Below are 24,259 nucleotides of genomic sequence, written 5' to 3'. Positions count from 1 at the left end.
TGAGAAGATAGTGGTATCATGTGAAACTAGAAAGCCTAAGGAATCCATTGGTACCAACCTTGTCATGCTAGTCTGGAAGATCGCTAAATAACGCTACGAAGTTACGCCATATTTTGGCGAAGAAAAACTGGCACGGCGATTTTCAAAGGGGTCCCTTGACCTCTGACCTCCAGATATGTGAATGAAAATGGGTTCTATGGGTACCCACGGGTCTCCCCTTTACAGACATGCCCACTTTATGATAATCACATGCAGTTTTTTGAATGCAGCATAAATCTGTTATTTTCAGCTATTCTAAAATGGTGTGTCTAGATATTTCTGCATACTGGGGTCCATAAATAGTCTTGGGTATCACTGTAAAGCTGAGAATCGTGTGGATCCAATGAGCCCAACTGTATTCATGTGTGATGATGTTAGTCCCCATAGGAGCCATTTCATTGTAGTGAAACCATTTTTTAAAACTTGACGTCACTGTATAAAATGACCTGTGGTGACCTCTAGGATAATCACAGCCTCATGAAACTTTACAGCCACAAACTAGAGACCTAGAGCATTCAGAGGATGGATGGCTTTCCTAGTTAGATTGACAAAAAGGGGGTTTCTGAGCAGTGCTCGCTATTCAATCGCCGAAAAATGCAATTCTTGCAGAAATCTCCAAATGTCAAAAGTTTTTGATACCAAATCACAGCATGGCTTTTTCTATGGTGTTCCTCAATGTCTTGGTGTCTTAATGTGGAATTTTGGAGGGATTATTGGTAATTATTTATCAATTCGAGTGGTAAAAAATGGTTAGCACCAAATCTTTGTAACAAATGGTAACAACCTTAAAATTGCTGCAACAGCTCATGAGACATAATGGGAATGGCCATCATACACTTATATCATCATGTTCTACAATTTATTTTAATGGATTAATTAACTTATTACTTATTAATGACTAGAACAACTTGACACACATTGCTACATCTCAAATTAATCTTCAGGTTCCCAGCTTTCGGATGATGTACACCACTTTTATGTGACATCTACCGTTGACTATTTATCTACCCCTGAACATCCTGTCCCCCACCCCGACCCCTCTAAAAAAAAAGAGGGCGGATTGGTAAGAGGTTAAGAACACTCAATTATGGTGGAAGACAGATAGTAGTCACGGATACCATTATATTACATTACATTATATGGCAGGTTGTGTTTTTAACTTACGGCACCTTACAGGAGTAGCACTCCAAATTTCGTTGTATGGTTTTTAACGATACAATGACAATAAAGTCATTCTATTTCTTTTCTATGCCTTTACTGTTTTAAAGTCATTTGTCAGAGACACCTACCTGGCTCCGGTTTGTAATCCTCGCAGCTACTGCAGCTCCCACCTGATCAGAGGCTCTATAGAAAAGCTGTTTCACCACATTCCCTCCGCATCTTTGTTGATAACAAACAGCTGTATGCATCATTACATTAGTTGGCTGCCTATGTACCACCAGTCAGCCTGTACTTTGAACAATGACGTCATTATCAACCTGTATGGCAACTTAAAGGGCGGGTGTGTCTTTTTTTTTACGTAACAAAACTACGCTAAAATAAGTCAACCATGATTTGGTTTAACACGGTACATGAACAGCGGCCTCCCGGCTTTTAGCCGGTATCACGTGTAGTTGTCCCAGATCAACAGCCAAACTGTCCATTGGGAAATGTGCCAAATAAATAAATGCATTAATTAATAGCATATTAAACAGCCTAATATTGTAAGATATGTTGCCAAGACAACTTAAATATGAACTAATAATATTATAAAAACGTTTAAATGCCTCTACTCCGCTGTGATTCTAATTCAATAACACACTTTTTGTCAAATTCAGTGAATATCTCCTCACCCTCCGCTGGCTGTCCGCTGTTTCAATACATTTTGACTTTTGGACTTTGGACTGAGACAATAACAGAGACGAGCGCGTGCATCCAGACAGAGACCCAATTCCAATCCAGTCCCTACTACCTCCCACTCCGTGACGGAGAGCACTCTGCAGATGTCATTAGGAGCACCGGAGGACATAGAGGCACATGACATTTTTTTCAGATTACCTGTCTCATGCTCTACGGTCAGGATATAGTGACCGTTTTATAAAAATAACTTTTTTATAAAACATTATTTGCTCCAATTCTACCCACTGCAGCTTTAAGTGCTCATGGTTTCCATTAAAATGAACCGGACGGTTCAAATGTGGTATGTCCATATTGACAAAAGTTACCCTGCGTTTAATTGAGACCAGCATTTAATTGTCAAAACGTGTCGCCACACCGGCGAGTAAAAAGGGACCCGGAGTCTAATTGGTGATCGGCTTTGAAATGAAGTTTTACAAGCAAATAAGTAAATAGTTATAATAGTATGCATATTTATAATATTTTTATTGTTCAACACAAGCCATTTCGGTAGAGACATTAAATATGACAATAGAATAGAAATAATTTTGTTTTACCTCTGTACAGCACTTTGTTTAACTGGAGTAAGGCCAGTAGTCCAAAAGTAGAGGCGTAGCTCTGTTGCTGGGCGCTGACGTTGCAATGGAACAAACAAATAACTTTCACTTCTTAGCAATATACTTTCTTTGGGCTTCTACCCAGAGACTACATCCGGTGAGTCCGACTAATGGAAAACAGACAACACCTTAAACGAGTGTCACGCCCTCCTGCTGGAACTCTAACATGTAAGTTTCCAAGTCAGATTCACCTGACCCTCGAAGTTTGGACAGCTCGTTAGCTTTTTGGTTAACGTTATGAAAAAAGTTAACAGAAACCATCACTTTCATTTTCTCGCACTCAAAACGCATTGAAGCCTCAATTTAATGTTACATTTCAACAAATTGACAAAAGTAAATTAAGCATTAGTAACCTGGTCCATTTTGGTCAAAGCAGGCATTTATTGAAGTCTCAGATCCACAAATACCTGACAAACTGAAGTCTGTTAAAGTATCTGTTGAAAGCACCAACTTATTTCCTGCTCACCCGTATTCTTCATGATGAAACTGTATGTAGAGGGTACTCCGAAACAATAAATCCGGGGTGTACTTTGTATTCATTATTAACATAAGGAAAAAAAGCATTGTCATTTACTTTAAAATATGACAATTTGAAATTTACCAACACCTGCAGGGTCTCTGTAAAGTCTGTTACATACTGTCCACAAGCAACACAAGGGGTGTGAGGGGAAAATATGTAGTCCAAAATGTTTGTGATTGCACCATCTGATGCAATAGATTCAGATATTATTGCTTAAAAAGGTGCAGTGTGTGTGTATGATTTGGCGGCAACTGAAACTTCCCCCATTAGCCAGGCGTGTAGGAGAATTACAGTGGCCGACGCAAAAACGCAAATGTCCCTCTCTAGAGCCAGTGTTTGGTTTGTCTGTTCTGGGCTACCGTAGAAACATGGCGACCGGCTCCTTGAAGAGGACCCGCTCCGTATGTAGATAAAAACGGCACATTTTAAGGTAATGAAAACACAACGATTCTTATCAGGTGATTATACACTAAATAAAAACACTTATTAATAATATATTCCATTTCTGTCTAAGATCCCCCTAAATGTTACACACTGGCCCTTTAATGAGCAACTACAGATAAAAGAACCATTCTCCTTTAAAAATAAATAAATCCGCACTTTCACAAAATTTACAGGATACATGAGCCTGCTGTATTACGGTCAAATCTCTGTGTTTGCAGCAGCCATTAAGAATGTAGTAACAACTTTTGTTGGCCGTCGCTAAATGTACCAGGTTATAAAGAAATAACAGATCGTAGAACGCCATGATTGACCAATCAGATTGGAGTATTCAACAAAGCTGTGTAATAAGCTGCAGTAAGATGTGTTAAAGGTCATTTCCAAACAATGTCACTGTTGCAGTCCACCACTGACAACTTTGTTTACACTGTAAAATGTTCTGATTTGTACATCAGTTGTTTATCTTAGTTCTGTTATATCAAAAATGTTTGCATTTACATAAAAATGAGTGTTGTTCAGGTTCTAGCGTAGAATATGTAACAGACTTTACCCCCAGTTACCCAAAACCTTAACTTCCACACTGAAATAATTACATAAACACTGAACAAACATTACAAATAGAATAAAAGCTGGGGTTTAACTGGTAGCAAAAATATGTGCATGACAATGAATAAAAAACATGTGAAAGACCTGCCACAAGTTATAAAAGCTAATATATAAAGTAAAAACTTACCAAAAGTATCAATATTGTTCTGTGCTGTCATGCAGGATAAAACTGTGGTGCCCCAAATTAGTATTCATCTGTAATCCAACACCATTTTTATATATATATATATTGATTTCAGCTTTGAAACCGAATAATTTAAAGCCATGCATTGTGTGTCAACAACACTAAATATTGGCATTAACATAAAATACCCAAACATTAGAATATCAAACCAGTCTGGAAATGTATAAAAAAAACAAAATAGTGCCAAACCCCGACTCCTACACAAAATACTGTACTGAAATGTTTCAAATGTATGGCTTTATTAACTCTTCTCTGATCTATAACTTATGTGTTGGATCACTAATCTCCTGTAAAATATCCACAAGTAAAAAATATTTAACAATTCTTAAACTGTATTGCACTTTGTAATGGCATGTGTCACTGATATAGACAGTCCAAAAGATAGAAGGGCTGATTGTTGTGACGGAGTGCAGTAATTACAGTGGCCTGTAACAGGCGTCCGGTTGCCACATACGCAGATCCACCACAATCTGGGTCAGTTTCCTCATCCACAGGTTCCTCTCGTCCTTAGTGTCCGCACACAGCCAGTTCCTGCACACAAAAACAATCCATGTTCAGAAATGGGCATGTCTCGATACCAGAAATTTAGTAGTAGATACCAATAGCTGTGAAATTCCACGATTCTCGATATCATGGTAAAAACATAAGTAAAACAACAAATCTCAACAAAACTTCAACGTACACTCCTTTATTACCGTTTGCATACTGTTTTTTGTTAATTAAACAGGTAATAATTCCCTCTCTATTATCTATCGTATATTGCTGTGAAAACATCTCCTTCAAACAACTGGATTTATTCAAGTTTCTCGCCAAGAAACATATTTTACAAGATTATATTTACATTACATCATGATAACGTTAGAATTTACCTTCACCCAATACTCATTTTTACTGAACAGAGCCTGAACGCATCATAATGTAAATGGTACCACCTGTGTTGAAATCTGCAGGATGAGAGCTAGTTAACGTTAGCTGTTAGCAGCACATTCCTGCACGGACCTAACAGCTAACGTTAACTTGCTCTCATCCTGCTGATTTCAACGCAGATTTGTTGTTCTCAATGTAACATTCTCAGGGGAAAAATAGGGTGCACCCTCTGGACGCGTCGATAGTGAGTTTACTGCGTCCCGAATCAATTTTCTATCCCCCCTTCCCTATTCAGCAATGCAGGGTCTCTGTTATTTATAGAAAACCTTTTTTTTTTTTGATAAACATGTTACAATATGCGTATATGTATTCATATGTATAAATGGAAGGAACTTACTTGGTGACACACATGGTATTCTTGCACTGGCTGACGAGCGTTTCTTTGTCATCCTCTCTTTGTGGTCTGACTGTGATGAGCTCAAATGTGTTGGGTCTGGCACAAAACTCTCTGTTGGCTGGTTCCACCTTCTTACTGGTGCAGTTAGCCAGGTTGATGCGACCAATAGGATTCTGACAGAAGAAGAAAGAAAGAAAAAAATGTGAGGTCAACACAGATGTGACAGACACAAAATGTCAAACTGTCAGAAATGCCAAAAAAATGTCCGAGGTCATTTAGAAAGAGTGTCACCGTTACATAGTTTGTCCACCAGATCATTTAAAGGTGCTTTATATGATATCCAGAGCATTAATATAGCAGCAAACAACTATTGTCTATGTAAGGATATAGAGGAGTAAAGTCTACCCGAGCAGAGAACGAAGTCACTCTCCCTCTTGTGTGTGTTGTAATCAGAGCTTCTCCGTGCTTTGTTGACTTAGCCGGGCTGGTTGTGTGCTTTTTAGTGCATGTGAGTGTGCCCCACTGGCTAGCTCACGGTCGCTGCCCTCATATGGCGGTTACAGCGGATAACGGTGTCCCAATTGACAGCGTCGTCGCGGAAGCGTAGCACCCACCCTCCGGTTGACACTGTTAGCTCGGTCAGCACTTTCACCGTTGTTAGCACCGTTAGCTGCCATGTTCAGAGGCAATAGAAATCCTCCCAATCCCCCATTTAGCACCTTTAAGATATTTTAAAGTTTTGCTCCACAACATAAAATAAAATATCCTATTTGTGAATTCAGAAGGTTTTATGTGTCTTAAAAAAGGCGGTTGCTAACAAGTGGCTAAATGAGACTACTAAACGTCATCAAACCAAACATGTTCGCCTTTATAAGCCTTCTGTTTTTTATACTCACACGACCGTGGCGTAGTTTGTTTATAGCCTAATGTTAGCTTTTTACTTCTGGCGATTGCATTCACACTTCAAGATCAAATTTGTATTCATTTATGAAGAAAATGAAATGTGATTCAACTGAATTGATTATCTTGCTGAACAAAACACGAAAGTATCATAGACGTTTGTATGCCACAGAGCTTATTTACTGCAATACTCCAAAGCACAATGGAAAAATCTCCATTGGCTTTCTGTCGAGGGAACCAGGGCGATTCTAACTTCCTGGTTGGCCTACAAAAATACGTCATCCCTGGAGCACTATTCTATCTATAAATCATGTTTATGATATATGTTGTTTTGTTCAAGTCCTCGTTTCCCCCAATCTCTACAATGGAGGTGGCGAGTGCAACGTTAGCACGACCCACAGAGTTGACAATAGCCACATTTATGGCAAATATGTTGAGTAATTTTAAAAACAATAACATCTACTCAGAAAACAGGAACCACCAGTCCATAAAATAGAATAAAGAAGCTCTGTGGAAGAGCTCGGTTACCTTGCGCTTCTCATCGTCTGGGTAGGTCCAGTAGGAGATGCAGTATCCTGACAAGACACACCACCTTCTGTGCCAGGCTCCAAATCCACTAACATCTTCAAACATCGTCTTGAGGGAGGGAATTAAAATCACAACGTATTTGTATTGGGGGGAAAAAGCATCAGCACATCCGTGTCAGCCTCAGCATTAGTTATCTTATATTAGTTATAGTTATCTGTGGTGATGATTTGATCTGCTTGCACTCACCAGGAAGCCCTTCTCCTCCACTTTTGAGCCAACTTCACACTGCATCTTGAGGTAGACGTGGCCCTCCAGAGGGCACAGGAATGGCACCTTGAATCCAAAGTAACAACACACACACATGTTCACCATTCAAAAAGTTACGAAATATGGTTAAACAAGTTTCTTTTAGATGGTTAACAGTCGCTTAAAAACACCTGTCGATCTGATGAAAAGCAACAAGAACAGATTTGTGATCAGATTAAGCTATGTTGTGGTGTGTTCACCCTCCTTCCCACACAAAACAAAACAAGAGTAGTAACCTTGGTAGGAAACATGTCATTGAGCAGTTCTCTTTCACTTCCTTCATAATTGATCTAAAAGAAAGATAGCAAGGTAGGTGAATGAGGGACACAGAGAACATGCGGTCCCAGGACAAAGAACAGGGTCACTGTGAGCAGAGTCTAGGTATGGGTACCGAAACCCGGTGCTAAACCAGCCCCAGGGCAAATTTTTTTCAAGACCGTAGTATCGATAAGCTCCGACGTTAGAGATATCGGAGACCTTGCTCTTAGCTACAATGGCGGAGAGGAAAAAAAACGTCCAAAGTGTGGTTAAGCTTTTGTCGAGACGATGCAGAAAATGCTCGTTGCCAAAAGCCCAACAAGTCTTTTGCTTAACTTAATTTTACAAGATTGCATTTGAACACATCATGATGACGTTATAATTAAGCTTCACCTAATACTTTTATTGAGTAGAGCTTGAACGAATGTAACTCAGTGGAAGCTCTGTTAATGTTAGTAGCTCCGTTATTTAGCCAAGCTGCCCACCAGCTCCTAACAGCTAACATTAACTAACTCTCCTGCCAATTTCGACATAGATTTGTTTTTCACAATATAGCATTATCAGGGAAAAAAATAGGGTGCGTTCCCTCAATAAGAGGAATCGATAGTCGATAGCATGAGATGAATCAGACAACTAGGAACCGGTTCTCAACGGGAACCGATTCTCTATTCCCATCCCTAACGTTTTCCCGCCACTGCCAATGATTTACCCCTATTTGGCAGGTGTTAATTTCAGACTCTGACAGTGAGTCTCTGTAAAGCCTGTACACAAATATATGAATATGATCCAAGTGAGCCATTTGTTTGCGTCATACATACAGCATGGACAGCCAGCCACATGCAAATGAAGAATAAAGAAGGAAAGTGGAAAAAGGACATGAGGAGATGAAAGGTATTAAAAGGTGTCATTAATACCTTCTCCAAAGGAAATTTGTTTGTCCCAATGGAGGACAGGGTGAGCTTGTGAGATCCGACCAGGACGAAGTTACTGGTGCGAATAGCATTGGGGCCTCCTGGACTGGCCATAACTACACACAGAAAGAATGACATCATTAATACCTCACAGGAGGGGCACTGCACCAATTTTACACATCAAGATTAGTTTACTTGTTCTAAGGAGTGCTACTCAGCCAGTGAAAACTGTTGTATGACATGTGTATGTCTTCTTTGTAAAATCTGAGAAAATAACCTTGACATCATCAGGGTGACAAACAGACAGTCTGCGTTAAAAAGTAGGGGTGTGAGGTCTAAGAACTTGGGTGATTACTAGGTAGGAAGGGCGTAATCCAGTTGCATTTTGGGAAGTGTAGAATTAAGCAGTTTTGAAGCTTGACCCATAGTAGGGAATACAAATTTAAGAATCTGCTTCTGCTGCTTCAGTGTTTTAAATCTGTCTCTTGCACGTCTCCCAAGTTTAATCAAGTGTAGTACTCAATCACAACAGCAGAGGTTCTCATTGTTTTTTCAGCCAAGGATCCCTTACAGGGGAAAAAATGCTTCCATCTCATTTGACTCAATGGAACAAATGTTTTAGATTTTATATCGTGACATACCTGGTGTGTGGGCACTTTTCTGCAAGACAAGAGATGAAAACAGAAAAATAAAAAAAAATGTCAGGCAGATGTGAAGTAAGAGTTACATTCTGATATAAAATTAAAAGGTTGTTGGGAAACAGAAAAAAAACCATTTGAAATACTTACGGTGATGGCGAGGAATCTCTTTGGAGTGATAGCCTAGAAAGATAAAAGTAAAACAAATAATGTGCATTTGCTTCAAAAAGGAAAGATGGGAGTGACAGTACAATGTGACAGAGATGGGACTTCTTCTCCACTAAATGAAACAACCACCTGAAGCTGTGTAAAGAAACAGTGACACTCTTCATCTGCCCACACAGTGCTCACCCACCAACATGTGAGGGATTTGAAACAGAAACTGTTCGTACCGACATACACAAATCATGGGCCTCATGAACCTGTCTCCATATTATCTGGACACACACACACACACACACAGTAAGTATTAACACACTAACAATGTGTTTTCCATTTTGTAATAGACAAAAACAAAATGAGGATTTACCTTTGACTTGCTGGGTTTCTTCTTCTTGTCATTGCAGACGTCACGCTTCTGCACCTGAAGATTATAATGAATCAGTTGTCAGTAATTCTACATAGCAGCTCTGTACTAAAACATGTATGTACCAGTTATCCAAAATATGTTTTAGGAGGCAGAAACATAGAAATATACAGACATTAAAGGTCTCATATTATAAAAAAATTAGATTGTCATGTTTTTTTTATTATAAAGCAGGCTTAAGTCCTATATTAATACTGTGAAAGTATCGAAACACTCAATCTGTTGCAATTCCGTCGAAATGCGCTAAAACGGAGCATTTCAGACAGAGGGTAAATACAGGTATATTCAGGCCGACAGAACGAGGAAAATAAAGTTTTTTTTAACATTACAGCATGTAAACATGTTCTAGTAAAAGCACATAATACAAGTATGAACCTGAAAATGAGCACAATATGGGACCTTTAAAAGCTAAACGTGCTGCAATTATGGCCTCAGAAACACAGCAAATGGAATCATATGTGCTCAATGAACAACTTCTTTCTGTCGAGATAGTTCATCACCAAAACAGCCACAGCTGTACAACAAGGTTAGAATAGTTTTGAATTTTCATTTAGTTTTTTTTTTTTTTTTTTAAGTTTAGTTTTTACTTTTCAATTTCATTGTAGTTTTCAGAGTGCATTTGCTAGTTTTAGTTTATTTTCAGTTTTTCAGAAATGGTTAGTTTTAGTTTTTATATAGGCCTTTTCATTTCCATTCTGTTGCTAGGGCAACAGCTTTGGTCCAAGTTTACTTCCTGTCAGCTACTGCATTAACAAACATTGCAATTGGAAATACAAAGGGACCCATTTAGAGTGTTTTTGTTAGGGACAGGTATAATGTCTCAGAAGTATGTAGCTACATATACATACATACAAAATACATGGTTGGAGAACTGCGTAGGGTTTTGGTAATCTATGGAAATTGCAGGTGACAAGATAACTTGTAATCTTCTGGAATGTCAAGTCTGTTATATTTCTGTGGTTCAATGTCAAAAGAGTTGACAGAAATTCACGCCGTCTCCTTTTTTTGGTAGGGATATATTTAAGCTAAAAAACTAAAACTGTGTTTATTGTAGTATATTTATTATAATGTTTATTTTTTGTTTTCCTTCAAGTCTTCTTAAAATATTTCTTACTGCTTATTTTCCTTTTAGTTTATGATGATAGCTTTAACTTCTACAGCTGGCATGTGGAACTCAAAAGTGTGTCTTATGTTAACTGTGCATTATGCCACTTGTGGGATTGAAGTATTTGACAAATTAAGGATCATATTTTCAATCTTAAGCAAAGTGCAAATGAAGACTTATTAATAAAATATTAGATATTATAAAGGAAGGATCACTCAATGATACATCATCTGTATTGGAAATGAAGATAGCTGCTGAGCTAGCCAATTTACACCAGTTGATACAGAGTTTGTTGTAAGACACTGCAAACATTTAGTGAATTCAAAAATCATGAAATCAACACATCTGCAAAGAATTTGCACATTTTAAAATTTCATCTGTACCCTATGAAGAGGCTTAGGAACAGAGGAAACAAATGCCTAAAAGCATATCATAGTTTTAGTATGTGTTAAAGGTGTTAAGAGGTTTTGTTTACAAAATGTAAGAATTTAAACAAAACTAGTAAATAAAGTGCATATGTGGTCAGAGCAACATTTCTTTTGGTATCTGTATTCATGATGTAAAGACACTCACCAAGCTATAGACCTCAATGTCAATTTTAAAGTCACTGGAGACATCAGACCTGAAAGTGAGGAGGAAGAGGAGTATTTGCTGTCAATATTCAACAATCATGATCAACATAAATCACATTAAAGTACACCAGCATGGAATCTGATCAAAATGTTTTTACATAACAAAAACATTACTGTGCACTTTTAAGTAAGATTTTGATCAAACACTCTAAACATCATCATGTCAAATGTCTGAATCTAGGGCTGTAGCGAATGTCTTTTTTTTTGTTTTTGAATGAAGCTTCCAATGTCTGTCGTAATATTTTATGACATCACCTTAAAACAAATAAAAAAATCCTCAGTTTGAATAAAGTGATTAATCGGATTAAATTAGTTATTCTTTTTTTTTTTTTTATGAATATAACTCGTCAGTGTGTTATTGGAAATGTTTAGATCACACGAGTTGGAATCAATCCTACGCAGTAACACTGGAATCTAATTCTACAAATAGTTTAATATCAGTGTAGTCTAATCTTTATCTGCAACTGTGCAGAAATACTGGGTTTGCTTTAAACAGAATGAATAGACATGCAAAAAAAGAAGAAGCTCCGCAGCAGTCAAATGATGAATTAGAATTTGAATGTAAAGGTCATGAATGAAGCTTCAAACTATTCAGTACAGCCCTATAATAATAATCATTATCAAATTATATGTGTGTTCTTGTAAGTGAGCAGGAGTGGTGGATTTACATGGTGAACTTGGTGGGGAAAGACAGGGTGTCCCCACTGAGGCCGTGGTGTGTGCTGGCTAACGGTGTGGCCACAGTGTTCTCTGCTCCGGCGCGAATCATCATGAAGAAGGAATGTTTGGTTGACTCTGAAATAATCAAGACAAAATAACCATCAGTACAATAAATACTCAGATAGTGACTAAATCCACAGAGTTTCCATGGAATTTCAATCCCAGGACTAAATTTATAAATAGCCTCCAAAACACTACTCTTAAGGTATGACCAAGAATCAGGTAAGAGAAGGTTACTTTGATTCCTAACACTATTTAAAAAGGAAAATTACAGATTTTTCTGGAGTCTGGTTGCTTTGGCGAGAAAATAGATGGATGCAATGGTTTCAGTTCCCCATTGAAAAGGGCTGACTGATGGCAAGGTAAACCGGCGGAAAAATTCTAAATATAGCATACACTTAAACTGATATTTATTTTTATTTAGGTAAGCCTTTCTTTTAGGCCCCGTCCACAGCACTACATCGCTTTGGTTCCGTGCAGTAACTCTAGTCTGATTCTCCAAAGTGGGGGTGTGCCGACTGTCATCTACTGTAGGTAATACACTGACTATGGAGAAGTACTTTATACAACCCCACTTCAAAACACCTGAACTATCCCTTTAAAGACCACCTTCAAGAAACAGCAAGAAGACAGAAATGGTGATGTACAATATTGAGCATTAGTGACAATTGATGTCTGGAAATAATGTCGAACAACAGTAAATTGTTGGATATATGCATTTTGAGGCTACCTGGCTTGTTGGCAATGGAGCAAACAAAGTCTGCCTTGAGTGGCAGGCGGAACTCCTGCAGGGTGATGGAGCCCTTGGATGCAGACATGCTGGTACGTTCTTGGGCTGCAGAGGCCTTTTTCTGGCCTGTTGGGTCTCCTTTCAGACGGTCCAGCTCTGCCTTCAACGCTTCCCTCCTCTCCGCTAAGAAAGTCAAAAGGACAGAAAGTTCAGCTTTGATACTACCACTGGGAGTCGCCAAATCCTACATACAGTATAGGGGCTTTAATATATAAACAGACGGGCTGTAGTGGTGATGTTGTATTGTGGCTTTATTATTTATACATGGCAGATGTCTATAAGCCCAGTTTACACAGCCTGGAAGCGGCAGCTTGAATGTATTAGCAATTTGAGTAGAGGCATTAATTATTTTTTTGCAATTGCATAGTCACAAATCGTGTATGTTACTTTTGGCCTTGCTTTCAACAGCATCAAGATCGCTGTTGCCCGCGCTCTCTGACAGATTGGTAGACATTCTGGCTGTGCTGGCTCATCGAAATGCCACGAAAAACACTCTGCTTGTATTATCAATTTATTTTTAGAAATTCAGAATTTTATATTTTTAGAAAACAGAATAGGGTCAATAGTCTGGAAACACAAACATTTTCCCATACTCTTTTCATTTTTCCATACTTACCCAGTCCTAGAAATTACTAAAATCAAATTCCATACTTTTCCACACTGCGCAGTAACCCTGAACTTCTAAGACCACATGCATGTGTGCCTAGCAAAGTATTTGTCTGTTGTCTGGATGAACTCACTTGCCACCAGCAGCAGCCTCTCCGCCTCAGCCTCCACCTGGGATCCTTTGCCGTGCTCTTCGTCTGTGCAGCAGTTCAGCGCCTGACTGGCCTGATGAATGACTGTCTGTTGCAGGTTCAGCTCATTTGTCAGAATCTACACAAACATAAAGAGTGATAGTAAAGTTAGCCCTCTGTATGATTAAATAAGCTGTTGTTTTTTCCCCAATCAAGTCCAAAGAGTTTGCATGAAAACTTTACACTCATACTGTAATCTAACATGAATCAAAGTTTAAAGTATTTAGTCCAAACCTTCATCTTCTGTTTGATATTGAAGACACTGGATCCTCTGGGTTCCTCCGCTCTGTGAGAAACGTCCTCTTTTCTCACAATCACCTGTTTCACGTCGGGTCTCTCGCACTCCTTCACCCTGATGGACCTGTATGCATCAATGCTAGCACACAGAGAACCGAACAGATGAGTCACACATTTACTGCAACGGCGAGGAGAGCCAACTGTAATCCATCCAAGTGAAATAAAATGGGAGCACTTACCTATATGGCAGTTTGTGGTCCTCGTCTAAGGCCTCAACGCTGTCTGAGGAGGCTGCCCGCGTCATGTTGGTTCTCTGGAACTTGCTAGGTTTGGAAATGTTGTCTTGAGCGTTGCTCTTTATGATGAATGAGCTGGCCGGAGTTGACGTCTGCACAAAGACATGAAGAAAATTGTATTATTAAAGGTCGGGTCTATTATTTTTGATGTTTTTATATAATTGTGCAGCTTCCCAGTGGTGTTCCTTATGTATTCAAATCCAAACATTAAAATTTTGGTCTAAGTATGTATGTTTTAATGTCAAAATGCTATTTTCCCATGTCCTTCTAAAATATTCTAAATATAGCGTACACTTAAACTGATATTGATGGTGACCTACGTCACTGTTTTTTCAACAGCTGAGTGGGCGTTTCTGTTGTGGAATTTCTGATACTCAGGTTAACTCAGTCAACAGGAAGGAAGACCAAGGAGAGAGAAATAGATAGAAGGAATCCACCCCAGTGATGTCAACCCGAGAGACACTATGAGAGACACTCTGACCTCCCGACCAAGGAGAGAGGAATAGATAGAAAATTCCATCACAGTTTCTATTTGAAAAAAATAGATAAGAATGCAGATGGACCCTTTTAAGATGTTTCTTGCCGTGTTTCCCTCATGGTAACTCTCACATGAAGTACATGAAAGTGATAGAAAGATACATCATGTTGGTGCCTACCATCATTCTTCTCTCTGGACTCTTCACCACAGCAGCCACAGTCTCTGCTAGTGGAGTGAGGAGGGACATGGAGGAGATATTCAAAGCATCTTCCTCCTCCTCATCATCATCATCATCACTCTGCTCCAGGACTGCATCAAACAGCTCGTTGATAACTGCAGAGTTGATGGACTGGTCCACATTCATCTCAATCTCCTTGACCACCTCCTCTTCTTCCTCTGGGGTTTCATCGGTTGTTTTCTCCACAGCATGGCTGACCACCCTCAGAGGACTGGATGTTGAGGCAGGCGGTGAGATCATCAACCCATGACCTGCTATTCAACATAATTTATGTTAGAAAACATATTGTCCCACTTTCTCGACACTAAAGAAAAATCTAGCCATTATTGAAAAGAGCAGAACAGGGTTGGCAAACTAAAACTAAAATATTCTGTAAAAAATTATTTTAGTAAACTGAAACTAAGTAAGAAATATATCCTTTAAGAAAAACTAAATTGAAACGATAGTGCCTTGTTAAAAAACTAATAAAAATAAAATAAACATTGACGTTAATTAATTTCAGTTTTGGTTCTTGGTTCTTCGGTAGTGATATATATATCACTACCGAAAAATAGGAGACAACATGAATTTCCGTCACCTCTCGTGACATTGAACCACAGAAATTGAACGGACATGACTTTCCAGGAGATGGCGCTATGCTGCAATTGCTTCACTAAATTAATGTGAAAATCAAACATTTGTATGTATATGGCTAGGTACTTCTGAGACATTGTAGCTGGCCCTAACAAAAACTAACTAAAACTAAAACTATAAAAACTTTCAGAAAAAAATAACTAAAATTAGCAGTCGCACTCTTAAAACTAACTCAAATTTAAACTAAAATGAAATCAAAAGGCCAAAACTAAAATAACATAAAAACTAATTTCTTTTTTAACAATTATAACCTTTTTGCAAATTAAAAGACTAAACACAGATTTTAAAGGTTGCCTTAAAACTTAAGGAAATAATTACCCCTATAGTTCTGATAACTCATGACCTTTCATGCCACGATGTCATAGTCTCTTAAATCTTGCGATGGCTACACTTCCAAATGTTTTATGTAAAAAAAACAGCTGTTCGCTTAAATCTAGTGATTTAATAAAAGTTTTGCCAGCAAAATTAATTTCCAGTCAGGAAAACACATTATGAAGGTAATTCCCAAACTTTTCTTCAAGTCAAGAGAGACTAATGGATGAAAGAACAACTGCAAATGCTTGTAGCTGATCACTCAAACATAATGTTAAAACACCAATACGAAGTATTGTTGAATACCTGGAGGAGGGCACTTTGTGGGTGTATCCGCACGGTCAGTAGAGGGCGCTGTGGGTTCATCCTGTGGCTCACATGGGGCGACTTCAGCCTCCACAGGCTTGTTAAGTTGTTCCTAAAAAGCATATTATTCATTAAAAATCTTGCATATTCTATGAAAGCGTGACTATATTGTGAGATGTCAAACATGACTTGTATGCCAACCTTGATGTCTGTGTTTTTATTGGTTTCTGCTGCTCCATCTTTGTTTTTCCACATATTGTTCCCCTTCTGAAAGCGACCGCGAATCTGAGCCAGCTCAGACTCACGCTCCTGAAATGAATTTAAAAATCTCATTTTACTATTATGATACCAAACAAAAATATGATATGCTGTAGTATCTATAACATTAATCTACCAGCTTCTGTCTTTGGGTGAGATCAGCAGTGGTGGTTTGTGCAGCCTGGGCAGCTCTGAACCTCTCCTGTGCCAGTCTGGTGTTTGGTGTGACTGATGGAGTTACAGTGGGAGTCTTGGTGTGGGTGGCGCCCCCTGCTGGGGAGCTCTGGTTGGTACGCTGCTGGCACCTCTCTCCAAAGCGCTCCAGAAAAGATTTCACACCTGTTGGGAATGAAGGAAAGAAATATATAACATAATCTCTCATACATGAGATCAGCTTTTCTTAGATACAAGTAGGGGGGACTCCAAAGAAAATAGGTTGGGAACCACTGGTCTAAAGGGTTTTTCCAAGTAATGCAGTAACTCTGAAACAGCACATCTTAGTTTTTTCTGCCACTTCTACATAAGAAAATATGCAAAAACACTGACAGTGAAGAACTGCATCATCACTCTGTAATTGTATAAATTAATTCCAAAAATGAACTGCAGCATGACTCACCAGGTGCTCCAGCAGTGGCAATTTCCTGAGGGGTACAGGGGCCAGCAATAGTGGGCTTGGCACGGAGTTCTGGTTTCTGGGGACTGGAGGTGAGGTTGAGATCTCTGGAGAGGGCCTGGTTCTTCAGGGGACTTTGAGGCACTGTAGTTGAGGAGGACGGGGCGGACTTCTGGGGACTGGATGGGAATGCTGTTCCCTGGAGGGAGCTCTTCTGGGGACTAGAGGGGAAGGTCGTCCCCTGGCTGGAACTCTTCTGAGGACTGGCTAGTGACTTGAGTGCTGGCCTGGCTGCAGGAATGTCAGCCTTCTGAAGGCTTGGAAGATCCACTCGGCTTGGCTTTACTGGAGCAGACAGGAACTGCTAAAAAGACATAAAATAGTTCCTGTTATTTGTAAAGCATATTTAAAAACAACACAAGTTGTGGCGTCCTGGTGGTCTAGGGGTCTAACTGGGAATTCGGAACAAAACGAATATGAAAGCTGCGGCGTTGGCAGGGGCGTGTTCCTTCAGTTACCAGGTAGACCAATGCAATGTGTCGCCGGATGACGTTGCGTTGCAGTAAAAGAGGTTTCATAAAGTTATAGGAAATTCATAAAAGGTGCTGCCTCTTACTGTCTCTCACAGTAATGTTGTCTGTCTTACACATAGAAGACGTACTACGTAGTCACTGTGACGTCACGCATTGGTTTGTGGACAGCCGTTTTGAAGCCTCAAGTTTGTCATTTTGGCTGTCGCCATCTGGGTTTTTTGCAACCAGAAGTGACACTAGAGGGTTGAGCTAAGTACAACCAAACACTGAATAAGATATTTTTAGGCGACCAAAATGTTACAATTAACTTTCACAAACTTAAAACATACTGTGAAAGGGTTACAATTCTTAGAGGAAAACACAATTGCAAGGTAGCCACGCCCTAAAGCATACCCTGCTTCATTGTCTGTTTGACTCTAAATGGGACCATAATTTACTAAATGAACATCATGCTGTATTGAAGAAGACTTGAATCTAGCGATTGAGGCCATATACTCATGTTTACAATGTTTACTGAGGTAATAAATCATATGAGAAGTAGGCTCATTTTCTCATAGACTTCAGACTTCTTTTTGCAAACAGAGTCGTCGCCCCCTGCTGGCTGTTAGAAAGAATGCAAGTTTAAGGCACTTCAGCATTGGCTTCACTTTTCACATGCGGAGGGTGCCGCCTGCCCTTATATGGCCTAATACATGTAATTAGGACTGCAACTAACAATTATTTTCATTATCAATTAATCTGCATATTATTATTTTTAATTGAAAGATTAATTATTTGGTCTATAAAATGTCACAAAATAGTGAAAATGCCGTGTTATAATTTCCGAATGTCCAAGGTGATGTCTGCATATGTCTTGTTTTGTCTAAAACCCAAAAGATCAGATAATGCATTACAAAGAAAACCAGTAAATCCTCATAGCTGAGAAGATTATTTTAGTTATTTTTTTTACAAGCAAAAATGCCAAACAATAATTATTTATCAAGATAGTTCATTTTCATTTTTTTTTTTTTTTCAATCGATTTATCCTTGTAGCTCGACATGTAATAATTACTACAGACTTTCACAAGATAAATGTTCTCAGGATGCATATCTATCACATTCATATAATGCAGTCAAAAGCATTATGTGTTCTTATGAGCAAAGTAATGAAGCACTATGTTTGTTCTTTTTAAGGTCTTCATTTTAGATCAAATGAAAAAAGAAGCCAAACTCAGCTCATATCAAACCAGTCAGACAGACATTACTGCTTATGCTGAAGAAAGAGGTAAACCTACCTGAGAGCTGGGTGTGTACTTGCTGCTTGCAGTTGAACTGGCCACCACATGGCCTGCAGCACCTGGTTTAGTGCCGGCAGCCACGGTAGCGCTTCTGACCGCAAACTTGGGAACAGCTGTGCCAGGCTTCTCTTTTGCATCCTCATGGGGAATGTTAGCATGGCTTAGGTCGTCTTCCCAGGTTCCAATGGTGGCAGCGAGGTTGGCGAGTCTGCCTCTCCTCCCCATTGGGGTTCCCGAGGACACGGTGGGGACAACAGCTGGTGGGACCTCCTCAGCTTGCCTCTTCAACAGGGATAGGGGAGCGCAGTCGGGAACTTCATCAGAGGTGTCTGGAAAAAAGGTGGCAATATGTTTGATATGGGCGGGGACAATTGAAACTCTAAGTGAATCAGGAACCCTTTCTGCTGCAATAACATACAAATCAACTACAAAAAAAAATAGAGGTGGAGTATTTTCTTGACACATTGTGGCCATTTCTTTCTTTGACACTTGACTCTTACTAGCGACTATAACAGTGATGGCCTGACTGGAGACAGGTTAACTCAGTCTGAATTCATATTGATCAATAAAATCATACATACATAATGAATTGACCCAAAGGTTGTAGACCAGTGTTTTAAATAAATACACTTCTACTGACATGAAGAAAATATTCTAACGGTTTGTTTTGTTATTTTGGTGTGAAGCTTCTTTTTTGTTTACACCTTGATCATGGATTGTGTCTTTAAATTTGTCCTTGAAAAGCTAATTAAGTTAACGCCAGACCCATATTTGTCGTTTTTAGGGGGTGTTTAAGGGGTATATGTTACATAGGTAATAACCTGAAGATTAACCTGGTTCCTGATAACCTGAAGATTAATTTGAGGTGAAGCCTCACTGCACTGTGTGTCAAGTTGCCCTAGTCATAAATCAGAAACAAAAAAACAATTAATGAAATATAAATATATAAAATAGATTGTAACTGTTTTTGCAAGGGAATCTCACATGTTGTGAATGTCATATCAGTCATAAAAGTTGTCTTATATTATAAGTAACTGTTTCATTGTTAAAATGAAGTTTTCTTGTAATGATAAAAATAATTGTGAAAGTGTATAAGAGCTAAGAACATTATGATGGAAGTATATGATGGCCATTCCCATGCTCTCTTATGTCTCATAAGCTGCTGCAGCAAGTTTTTGAGTTGATACCATTTGTTACACAGATTTGGTGCTAAATTTAACCTTTTCTTTTATCAATCAAGAATTGATAAAAATGATCAATAATCCCTCAAAAGTACCACATTAAGACACCAAAACCTTGAGGAACACCACAGAAAAAGTCCTGACAGTTGTTAGTGCCTGGCACGGGTTAGTGCCAATGGATGCCTTAGGCCGTTTAGTATCATATGATACCAGTATCTTCACTCTAGCTTTAATACTGAGCCCGCTACAACCTCTGAAAGACAGTAATGTCGGGTCTCAGAGGGGTAAAACAAAATTATCTCAAGCAGCAAACTAAATATTCTTACCATCGCCATCCCAGCACTTTCTCTTCTCTGCCAGCCTCTGCAGACGAGACTTCATGCCAGCAGCAGATGGAGCTGTGACTTCCACCAGGTCCTCCTTGTTCCTCTGCAGGGCTGAACTGGCAGGCACCGTCTCTACTTCCCTGCTGCTGGGAGGATTAGGTGCCGGGGTGACGGCCATCTTCTCTGGCTCTGGAGCTTTCAGCTGGCCTGGTTGAGGCTGGACAGCAGGCCGGGTAGCGGTCTTCTCCAGGGACGAGCTGGATCGAACGCTGGCAGGCCCCACCGGGGGTTTCTTGTCTGTGGGAGGATCGGAGAGCATAGGAGCCACAGCTTGTGTCATCACTGGCTCCTGGTTCTCCTCACCGGCTGCAGGCTGGACATTTTCCTCTGAGCACTTGCGTTTTGAGGGGGAGGGCTTGGAGGACACCTGTGGAACTGGGAGGAAGCGATGGAAAAATATAAGCAAAGAGTAGAGCTGCAGCTCACTGGTCAAATTTACAGGACAACAAATGTGTTCATACCTTTATCAATGAATGCCTCACTGATCACACTGTTGGTGTCAGCCAGCGGCTCTCTGGGCCTTTTGGCCATTTGTCTGTTTGCTGCATTTGGTCTATCTGCCATTTTCTTCTGCAGGTTTTCTCGGCGAGCCCGGGTCCGCTCCAACAGTTTCTGGTTTGACAAAAAACAGTTTGTTACTCCAAAGATGGACAGAATAAAATCACCATCTGTACAATACAACACTACCTCCAACTAAAGGAACTTAATTAACAGTCTTAAAATGTTACATTATAAGTTGCATAAAGGTATTATTTATAGCAGGGATATTGGATTGGATTGCATTATATTGTTGCCCAGGTGTTGCTTTTATTATGTCCATCATCCCCTGTGTACAGCAGAATTGTTTTTATCCAAGCCATGGGTTTTTTCTAACAACCATAAATGTGTTTTTTGAACATTCTGCAGTGTCCCATTGCAGCTCCTACAGCAAGTCCAACATCAATACTATTACAGTAATCCAGAGTATCTGCTCCTATGCTACATCAACAGGAATAACAAAGATTTCACAGTTCAAATCAACAACTTGTGAGTGTTCATAAATATTTATATAAACATTTCCTGCAGGCTTTAGTTGCTCTTTATGTCCTTAAAAGGAATAGTTCAACAGTTTGGGAAATATGTTTATTCACCTTCTTTCCTAGAATAAGATGAGAAGATCAATACCGGTCTCAGACATGAGATTTCACTCACGGAAAGAAAATTAATAAGCGTATTACCCAAATTGCGGACCTCTTTCTTTTAATGATACATATGTTTATTTGACAGCAAACCACACATCGCATTTTTAAATAAATTCTAAGAACCTGACATGCCACAGCAAGTTACAATTTAAAATTGATTTGGATAACAAAAAAAAGTATTTCTTTGTTGTTTATGTCAGGACTAAATCTAGTCAGAGCTTGGTCAGTACACACTGAAAGTTTTTATGACCTGAAGTAAACAACATCACTGTACTGGTAATTTTTGTCATGGTAATATTTTTTACCCATTATATGTCCTTTAGGTGTGGTTTTATAGCCATTATAGGTTTCTACCACACCCTCACACTTCTTTTACATTCCTTTCATGTGAACTGTATTTCACTCTTTTTATGTTTGAAAATATAAACAAACATTTTTTGAAGTGAGGCTAAACGGTGCCGCGGAAACTGATCCTCAACAAAGCCTGTCTTTGTTGTGATATACTGTACATTGCTGTGAGACTTGTAATTAGTCTGTGGCTTTTTTATATAGGCCAAAATATACTGATACTCCATCTTTCAGAATAACTGCTAGATCTGTAAATGCAAATGTGTGGAACAAGACACATCGCATTGTCTGTCTCTATATGGGCTACTTTAACAGGCAACACAACAGCCTAAGACACATAAAACAGTCCTTCTCCACCAGAGATAAAAAAAAAGAGGCCTCTGTTTGCTTGCCCTTTTGCACCTTTTTTTCTTCTTTTCTTTGCATGACATTCCCTTCCCTTGGTCATGTCACACAATCTGATTTACTGTGAGCTGCACGTTAACTGTGCAAGCCCAAACACATTCCTGCAGCTGCACTTCACCGCCTTCACAGTTTCTCTAGGCAGTGTGGAAAACCTCAAGTCACATTTTACAGCATTCCTGAGGAATGAGCCACTCCTGCTTCTGGTTCCTGGATTTGAAATTTCAAACTCTACTGGCACCAGATACTGGGGTAACAAGATCTGTTAGTTAGTAAATATAAGTCATTTCCAGTTTTAGCATGTGACAACAGTATGACGGCATCAAGGAAAAAGAGAGAAAATCAAGAGGGCAAAGTGTTGGACACTTTCCAGTGCTGACACATACCATTGCCTTAAATGGAGACAAAGCTGTTTAATTTGAATATACAGTTGTGTTTGTGGTTGAGTCAGTGAACTCATCAGTCAGTCCTGGTCAGTCAGGAGCCTGGCTAAATTACTGAACTGTTACCAACTGGTCAAACATGTAATGTTAGAAAACTATAGATTGAAGATCTCAGGATGCAAGCCCTTTATTGTCATTGTGTAGTACAATAAAATTAGATTGTGACAATCCCATATGTGCTAAAAAAAAAGATAATACAATAAAAAAAGAGTGCAATATAAATATAAAAGATAATACAATATAAAAATACAATATGTATATTGATGAGATGACAGTTTTGCCAGATTATTGCACAAAGATAGAAGTTATAGCTAGCAGTTAGAAGAGTATGCATTGTAAGTTACCAGCTAGTTGTTATTTGTATTTCAGATTTGTATTTGCTGACAACTGACAAGACAAAGAAACAACACGTGACAGGCTTTCAGTGACCTTATTTCAATGCATTATCATACATTTCTGCATGGTAACTTTGGCATACGTCAAAGTACTATGGACGTAAACAAGTTGGTATCCTGCCATAACTAAAACAGTCTATATAAAGAGGAAATGTTACGTTAGTTCAGCATTAGCAGGTAACTTAACGTCAACGTCGACTCAACCTCCCGACAGCTAGCTATCTGACGTTACCTAGCTACGTTAGCTCAACGACTTACCTCAGTAAATGGATCCATTTTGGATGGTTTATCCTTAATTGAGCAATATAACTACAACTTAGTACTTTATAGGTGTTGTACACACTATGTGTACAGAAACGAGGTGAGTTGAGCGGCTCTCTGCTTCTCTCTTCTCTGTTGTTCCTCTTCTTCTCTCTGCACTAAACAGCCGTTCAAATTTGAATTTCAGCGCTGGAGCTACTGCGCAGACTCGAACAGTTGGAAGTCCCTGAGAGCCAATCAGAATCGAGGAGTCGGGCTTTACACTCGCACAGCCAATCACAGCCCGTCTGGGGTGTATGTAAAAACAGATGTGACGTAACAAACAAGGCACCGCCCACCGCCCACCGCCACCCCATCATGCACTTCACATGTTTTATGAATCAATCATCTGTGTTTTCAAATGGTAAAAACAAAGCGGTTAAAACGTACGCTGAGTGACCTAATACACAAACTCACGGGTTCTCTTCCTCGTCTGCAATGTGATCTGCAACATGCAAGATTCAAGATTCAAGATTCAAGATGTTTATTGTCACAAGTTATACAAGTACAATCGTGTGAAAGGCTTTTTGCTGGGAAGCTCCATTAAATATAATAAGTTATATTACAATTATTAAAGGAAATACGTTGTACAAGGCATATTAAGAACATATACATATCAGGAAGTATGAATGTACATATATAAGAAATACTTAAGGCATATTAAGAATATATACATATCAGGAAGTATGAATATACATATATAAGAAATACTTTGTACAAGGCAT

The 24,259-nt window shown here is 39.1% G+C and overlaps 1 protein-coding gene across 3 annotated transcripts; it reads right to left on the bottom strand.

Annotated features, from left to right (window-relative positions):
• Positions 1–2,892: 2,892 nt before the first annotated feature.
• On the bottom strand, positions 2,893–23,680 carry anln (anillin, actin binding protein). Of its 3 annotated transcripts, XM_074613975.1 has the most exons (25): positions 23,493–23,680; positions 20,927–21,077; positions 20,406–20,840; positions 18,896–19,227; positions 17,092–17,452; positions 16,612–16,814; positions 16,419–16,526; positions 16,218–16,329; positions 14,907–15,217; positions 14,194–14,342; positions 13,952–14,093; positions 13,661–13,796; positions 12,861–13,043; positions 12,079–12,205; positions 11,352–11,400; positions 9,617–9,670; positions 9,480–9,524; positions 9,238–9,270; positions 9,091–9,109; positions 8,453–8,565; positions 7,221–7,307; positions 6,975–7,082; positions 5,547–5,719; positions 3,991–4,813; positions 2,893–3,701 (listed from the first exon to the last, which is right to left on the bottom strand). In XM_074613975.1, the coding sequence occupies exons 1-24, from the start codon at positions 23,508–23,510 to the stop codon at positions 4,699–4,701; spliced, it is 3,564 nt and encodes a 1,187-aa protein (XP_074470076.1). In that variant the 5' UTR covers positions 23,511–23,680; the 3' UTR covers positions 2,893–3,701; positions 3,991–4,698. The 3 variants fall into 3 exon arrangements, with proteins under 3 accessions (XP_074470076.1, XP_074470078.1, XP_074470077.1); XM_074613977.1 differs by lacking the exon at positions 9,480–9,524; XM_074613976.1 differs by lacking the exons at positions 2,893–3,701; positions 9,480–9,524 and having other exon boundaries at positions 4,120–4,813; positions 14,907–15,220.
• Positions 23,681–24,259: the final 579 nt, after the last annotated feature.

The sequence above is a fragment of the Sebastes fasciatus genome, chromosome 17 (genome assembly GCF_043250625.1).
Source record: "Sebastes fasciatus isolate fSebFas1 chromosome 17, fSebFas1.pri, whole genome shotgun sequence".
Taxonomy (NCBI): domain Eukaryota; kingdom Metazoa; phylum Chordata; class Actinopteri; order Perciformes; family Sebastidae; genus Sebastes; species Sebastes fasciatus.
The sequence above is the reverse complement of the archived record's forward strand: the minus strand, read 5'-3'. Positions and strand labels throughout refer to the sequence as shown.